At 46.8% G+C, this 7,631-nt stretch overlaps 1 protein-coding gene across 1 annotated transcript; it reads left to right on the top strand.

The window, feature by feature from the left end:
- The first annotated feature begins 6,139 nt into the window (after nucleotides 1–6,139).
- On the top strand, nucleotides 6,140–7,102 carry LOC115091647 (olfactory receptor 52E4-like). Its single transcript, XM_029601810.1, has one exon. The coding sequence runs from the start codon at nucleotides 6,140–6,142 to the stop codon at nucleotides 7,100–7,102; it is 963 nt and encodes a 320-aa protein (XP_029457670.1).
- Nucleotides 7,103–7,631: the final 529 nt, after the last annotated feature.

The following is a 7,631-nucleotide window of genomic DNA, read 5'->3' as shown; positions in this document are numbered from 1 at the left end:
GTGAACAGAGCATGTCCCGCAGCACACCCTCTGTTTGCGGCGAGGCGGAAGGCCCGGCGTGCCATTTGTGGCAAAAAGGAAAGGCCCCCATGTGCCGTGATCAGCGCACCTGGACCTTCATCTTCGCCGCAAATGGAGCATGTGCTGCGGGACGCGATCCATTCACGGCGTGCCAGGGTCTCTGCTGCTATTTTCTGATCACGCCGAAAATGGTAGGCCCCCATGTGTCACGAATGGCGCGCTGGGCCTTCATCTTCGCCGCGAACGGTGCACCAGGCCTTCATCTTCGCCACGAACGATGCGGGTCCCAAGGCTTACCGGTAAGAGATAATGTTTGTCGGGGAGGGGAGGGTGAGAGAGAGCAGGAGGGTATGAGACAGAGCATGGGAGGGGGATGCCGCTGAGAGAGAATCTGTATGTGAGAGAGGAGGGGTGACAGAGAACATGGTAGGGGAGAGGTGGGGGGAGGGTGTGAGAGAGAGAGCATGGGAGGTAAGAGAGGGTGGGTGGGGCGATGCTTGAGTGTGGATTTCAGAGACAGGGAGCCTATATGAGAGGAGGGGGATGCTGGTGAGAGAGAATGTGTGTGTGAGGGAGAAGAGGGGGTGTGGGGGAGTGCGAGAGACAGCTTGGTTGTTAAGAGGGGGAGTGCGCGGGATGCTTGACTGTGGGTTTCAGAGAGGGCCCTGTATGAGGGGATGTGTGAGGGAGCCTGTATGAGGGTGTGTGTATGTGGAAGGGACACTCTTACAGTGAATTTCTAGGGAAATTCAGCTAAAAACAAGAGCAGATGTGCCAATAAAAAGGCTCGCCACCCTGAGGTTACTAGTATATATATAAATGATCTAAAAAGGAATAAAATGAGTGAGGTTATCAAATTTGCAGATGATACAAAATTATTCAGAGTAGTTAAATCAAAAGCGGATTGTGATACATTACAGGAGGACCTTGCAAGACTGGAAGATTGGTCATCCAAATGGCAGATGAAATTTAATGTGGGCAAGTGCAAGGTGATGCATATAGGGAAAAATAACCCTTGTTGTAGTTACACGATGTTAGGTTCCATATTAGGAGCTACCACCCAAGAAAGAGATCTAGGTGTCATAGTGGATAACACATTGAAATCGTCGGTTCAGTGTGCTGCGGCAGTCAAAAAAGCAAACAGAATGTTGGGAATTATTGGGAAGGAAATTGTTAATAAAACGGAAAATGTCATAATGCCTCTATAGCGCTCCATGGTGAGACCGCACCTTGAATACTGTGTACAATTCTGGTCGCCGCATCTCAAAAAAGATATAGTTGTGATGGAGAAGGTACAGAGAAGGGCAACCAAAATGATAAGGGGAATGGAACAGCTCCCCTATGAGGAAAGGCTGAAGAGGTTAGGGCTGTTCAGCTTGGAGAAGAGACGGCTGAGGAGGGATATGATAGAGGTCTTTAAGATCATGAGAGGTCTTGAACAAGTAGATGTGAATCAGTTATTTACACTTTCGAATAATAGAAGGACTGTGGATAATGATAATGAAGTTTGCAGGCAGCACATTTAAAACTAATCGGAGAAAATCCTTTTTTGCTCAATGCATTATTAAGCTCTGGAATTTCTTGCCAGAGGATGTGGTTAGTGCAGTTAGTGTAGCTTGTTGTGTTCGGGGGTGGACCCTTGTCCTGGAGCAGTGGAGAACGGCTCCCTGGTAGGGACCAGGAAGCACCTGCCCCCAGGGGGTGGAGCACTGGAGGAGACAGAGGCTAGGATGAGCTTCACCACTGAAAGCCCGAGGTCCCCCCGGGTGGAGCCTGTAAGGACCCAGGCCGCTTGGACTTAGGTGGGCCTCACATGGTCTCCTGGAGCGATGGTAGACTGACATGCCCTCGGGCAGGAAAGGAGCACGGTCGGGTTCAAAGCTAGAGGTCAGATGGAGCAAGGAGGACCAGAACAGTGTAGGCAATGACAAGGCAAGGGATAGAGCCAGAATCAGAAGACGTGGTCAATCAAGCAGGGGTCAGAATCCGAGAGTCAGTCTGAGGAGTACTCAACAAGCTGAGGTCCGGTTCCAGAGGTCAGATGAGGTCACAGGCAGGCTGAAGTCAGAAGGCAGGCAGCAGGCTGAGTAGTCAAGGTACAAGCCGAGGTCAGTACCAGAGAAACAGTCCGGGGGTACTACCTGGGGAGACAGACAGACGGATGCAGGAACAAGCAGGGAACTTCCTTAAATAGTTCCTTCAATCAGAGCGCGCAGCGGAGCTAGGACCCGCCCTTGGCCCTACAAGAGGCTGGGCGGTCTGCGCGCACACATATATGGGCGTGGCCACTGCTAAGGACGGTGCAAAACTCCGGCATGGGGCCTGGTGCGCCGTGGAAGGCCCGGACACCGCCGCCGCGGGATGCCAGGGCCTGGAAGTGCTTGCGGCTGCCACTGGGGAGGCCGACCCGGGACCTGCTGAGGAGCCAGAGAGGTGAGCAGGCCGGTGCACGGGACAGACGCGAATGGGGCGCGCAACATAGCTGGGTTTAAAAAAGGTTTGATACGTTTTTGAAGAAGTCCACTGTCTGCTATCAATCAAGCTGACTTAGGAAATAGCCACTGCTATTACGAGCATCAGTACCATGGAATAGACTTATTTTTTGGGTACTTGCCAGGTTCTTATGGTCTGACCCAGTATGGAAATGTCTTATGTTCTTAAATTTGCAGAACACGCTTCAGTGGGAAAAAGCATAAAATCCTGTATTTGGGTCTCAAAACTCCATTAGACGCACATCAATTAGAAGGACAAGAACCGGAAAGAGTGGTAACAAGAAAGAGCTCTGGGAGTCGTTATCTCAGATGTGAAGGTAGCCAGCTGGGGAGTAACAGTCTGCCTAGGAAAGTCGGCAAATGTGTGCATAAGTTACACCAGATTTCAAAACGAGCTTACACGTGTAAGTGCCAACCGACAATTATCCCACCAACACTACCTGCACATAATTACACTTGCTAACTTGTGTACTGGAAATGTTCAAGGAAATTTAAATACATGCCTACGTTTGCAAATCCAAAAGCATTCACATAATTCCAAACCCCTCCCGCCGCCCCCACCGCAACCATTCTGCTCGTCCAGATAAACGTATAGGCATGCAGGACATAGACATGTAAGGTTACTCACTTACTGACTGGGTAATCTTATATAGCAAGGGAAAAGCACCAATTATCCCACCGAATGCCTTTGAAAGTTACCTTTCCTATATAATAAAGCAATTAAAAAGGTCGACAGTATGCTCATCCAGAGAAGTAGAGGCATCAAGGAGGTAATATTGCCCTCGGTATACAGCTCAGTGAGTCTCCATCTTGAGTACTTTGTATATTTATGGAGGTTACCCTTTTGTAAAAACATTGAGAGGACGGAAGTGGATTGGAAAAGGGCTTCTCAAATCTTAAGAGACCTTTAATAACAGCACCTTCCAGTGCAGAAACAGGAATGTGTTCGAAGTCTTATATATTAATGTTTTATATTGTTTGTTTTACGTTCATTTTATTAAAAATCTAATCCTGTTAACCGCTTTGGACTTTGGATAAATGTAGCACATAAATCTTTTTAAATTAATAAATAAACCCTACAGCGAGAAGTTTAAGGGACTCAAAATATATTTCCTGGAGGGAGAATGGAAATAAAGGATAGGATAAAATCATTCAAATATTTTACAGGCTTCAACAGGAAGGAGAAATTTCCATAGGAAAGGAATTTTACGGACATAGGGTCATGATCTGAATTTCCAGGGAGGACGGTTGAAAGGAAACATGAGAAAAACTCTTCTTTCCTTAGGGCATGGGAGAACCCTGGAATGGCCAACAGAGGTAGTGACAACCAAAACCACAACAAAATTCAAACATATTTGGGACAGAGAAAGAAGGTGGTGCTATTTATAAGGCTAGAGGGTCGTAGTATTGCAGACAACCCACCCTTCCCTTCCTCCAGGGCAGAGGCAATGGATAAGGAGACAATAAGAAGCAAGTAAAGGAAGCATAAGCTAGTGATACCTCAGGCCATGGGGTAGCCGGATGGAAACTAGAAGGCAGCAACTCCTTAGAAATCAACTAAGACAAGCCTGGGGAGTTGGTGATGGCCAGGAACCAGGCAGCTGGATATAAGGGCAACAGCCTCGTAAATTTTGGTATCTGTTTATTTCAAATCTTGGTGGTAGCTCATTGGGAGTAGAGAACCTGGGTGTCGAATTAAGTATGGAAACTTGTACACTCACCTATCCAGGATGATAGAGAACCAAAGGGGAAGGAAAAATAATTTAGAAAAGAAGTGATATTCTAAAAGCAGTCAATGTTATATGACTGGGAAGGAGCAGATCCTTATCATTGTAGACCAGAAAACGTGGTAGACAGAATGGGCCATTTCATCTTTATCTACCATCATCTACGATGTTACTATGTATTAGAGATGTGAATTGTGTGCCAGATTGTCTTAACGATCAGATTCGGCTGCGGGGGGGCTCGAATCTGATCGTTAAGATATGTGAATTGGAATCGTTTCCGATTCCAATTCACATTTTTTTAGGAGGCCCGCACCGCAAAAAAAATAAAAACACATCCGACCCTTTAAATCGACCTCCCGACCTGACCCATCGCTAATTATTTTTTTATGGAGGCCCGCGCCGCAAAAAAAAAAACAAAAACACATCCGACCCTTTAAATCGACCCCCCCCCCCCCCTCCCGACCCGACCCATCGCTAATTATTTTTTTACGGAGACCCGCGCCGCAAAAAAAACCCATCCGACCATTTAAATCAACCCCCCCCCCTCCCGACCCGACCCATCGCTATTTTTTTTTTTACAGTGGCCCGCGCCGCAAAAAAAAACAAAACCCATCCGACCCTTTAAATCGACCCCCCTCTCCCGAGCCCCCCAAAACCTTTTAAAGTTACCTGGTGGTCCAGGGGGGCCTCGGGAGACCTCGGGGAGAGATCCAGGGGGGCCTCGGGGAAAGATTTCCCAGGCATCACCTGTTCTAAAAAAAAAAAAAAAAAATGGTGCCGATGCCCCTTTGCCCTTACCATGTGACAGGGTATCCGTGCCATTGGCCAGCCCCTGTCACATGGTAGGAGCACTGGATGGCCGGCGCCATCTTTAAAGATGGCGCCGGCCATCTTTACTCATCAGCCCATAGTATAATATGGGCTGATGAGTAAAGATGGCGCCGGACATCCAGTGCTCCTACCATGTGACAGGGGCCGGCCAATGGCACGGATACCCTGTCACATGGTAAGGGCAAAGGGGCATCGGCGCCATTTTTTTTTTTTTTTAGAACAGCTGATGCCTGGGAAATCTTTCCCCGAGGCCCCCCTGGATCTCTCCTCTCCCCGAGGCCCCCCTGGCTCTCTCCCCGAGGACCCCCGAGGACCCCCTGGACCACCAGGTAACTTTAAAAGGTTTGGGGGGGTCGGGAGGGGGGGGTCAATTTAAAGGGTCAGATGGGGTTTTTTTTTTCTTGCGGCGCGGGCCTCCATAAAAAAAAAAATAGCGATGGGTCGGGTCGGGAGGGGGGGGTCGATTTAAGGGGTCGAATGGGTTTTTTTGGGTTTTTTTGCGGCGCGTGCCTCCGTAAAAAAATAATTAGCGATGGGTCGGGTCGGGAGGGGGGGGGGTCGATTTAAAGGGTCAGATGGGTTTTTTGGTTTTTTTTTGCGGCGCGGGCCTCCGTAAAAAAAAAATAGCGATGGGTCGGGTCGATTTAAAGGGTCAGGGTGAGTTTAGGGGCTTTTTTGGTGTGCCCTATTTAACGATACAATACAAATGCCCCTGACGATAAATCGTGGGCATTTGTATTGTATCGTGCACTCTAACGATTTTGGACGATTTTAAAATTATCTGACGATAATTTTAATCGTTCAAAAACGATTCACATCCCTACTATGTATGTTACATTACAAATCACCACCAATATAAATGAAAGCCTGTTAATGTCATATCCATTACAGACATCTGCTTAACTACAGAAAAATACAATTTTCTTGCACTTCCATTCCACACATCACTTCTGTATTATTCCCCGTACAGAATTATAAAGTGTGTAATAAGATTCTGTCTCATTTTCTTGTTGTTATGCACAGGTAGCGAAAGCTTTAGTGAACTGAACCTCATCTCAGCAGGGCACCATGTCAGCTCTCAATAACACCCACTATCAGCCTCCATTCTTCATCCTGAAGGGTATCCCAGGGCTGGAATCAGCACACATCTGGATCTCCATCCCATTCTGTATTCTGTATGTCACAGCAGTTATAGCAAACTCTATCATCATCTTTATTATCAAGACAGAGGCCAGCCTTCACCAGCCCATGTACTTCCTCCTGTCCATGCTGTCCGGGACTGATATAGCTTTGCCTACCTCTGTAATACCTAAAATGCTGGGTGTGTTGTGGTTTAATTCCAGGGAAATATATTTTGATGCTTGTCTGATCCAGATGTTTTTTGCTCATACTTTCACAATTGTGGAATCCGGGATCCTGATGTTAATGGCACTGGATCGCTACATTGCGGTTTGTAATCCCCTCAGATACACCTCTATCCTAACCAATCCTCTCTTTGTCAAAATGGCACTTGCAGTTTTTCTGAGGAGTGTACTGGTAATCACACCAATTCCTTTTCTCGTCAAAAGGTTGCCATTCTGTATTAGTGATGTTATTCTCCACACGTACTGTGAGCACATGTCCGTAGCAAAGCTGGCCTGTGCAGATATAAGAGTTAATATTGTATATGGGGTGATTATTGCTCTGTTAGTAATAGTCTTAGATATTCTGATTATTGCTTTGTCTTATTTATTGATATTAAAGGCTGTGATAAGACTTTCATCCAAGGAGGCGCGGGTAAAAGCTTTCAGCACCTGCACTGCCCACGTGTGTGTAATTGCCGTGTTTTACACGCCAATGTTGTTCACTGCAGTCTTGCAGAGGGTCGGCCATACACTCTCTCCCTATGTTCACATCATTGTGGCCAATCTCTACCTGATAATCCCACCCTCAGTAAACCCCATAGTGTACGGGGTGAGCACAAGGCAGATCCGGGAGAGGGTACGGAAAGTATTGTGTACGGAAAGGGCCTTCCCTCTGAAAGACACTTGATCTCGTGTCCAGATATGGGTCGTTATTTATTTTAAATTTTAACACCCTTTTATCATAATAAAATGATTACATAGATAGGTACCTCAGTTATTATGCACAGAGACGAAGAATTTAAAAACAGGCTTTTGGGGGGAGGAGGAAATGTTTTGATTGTCAAGAATTACTGAGAGATCTGACCAGGAGTGGGCAAAATCGCTCCTGGAGTGCCCCAACCAGGTCTAGTTTTCAGGGTATCCACAATGAATCGGCATGAGGTCTATTTGCATGCACTGCCTCCATTGTATGCAAGTCTATCTCATGCATATTGGTGAATGTCCTGAAAGCCAGGCCTGCTTGTGGCACTCCAGGAGCAGAGCTGCCTACTTCTGGATCAGACAGTTTTGTGCTTTTAATCAAATCCAAATGAACGTGAATCACTAAACGAGACATCCTAAATTGTTCCCTTTGAACATGACGTTCTATCAAAGGCACTGGCATTAAAGCTCAAGGCTTTCACAGGAAACAAAATATTCAAAGCCATTTCCGTGGG

Source organism: Rhinatrema bivittatum, chromosome 5 (genome assembly GCF_901001135.1).
Source record: "Rhinatrema bivittatum chromosome 5, aRhiBiv1.1, whole genome shotgun sequence".
Classification (NCBI taxonomy): Eukaryota; Metazoa; Chordata; class Amphibia; order Gymnophiona; family Rhinatrematidae; genus Rhinatrema; species Rhinatrema bivittatum.
This window is presented reverse-complemented; position numbering and strand designations above follow the sequence as displayed.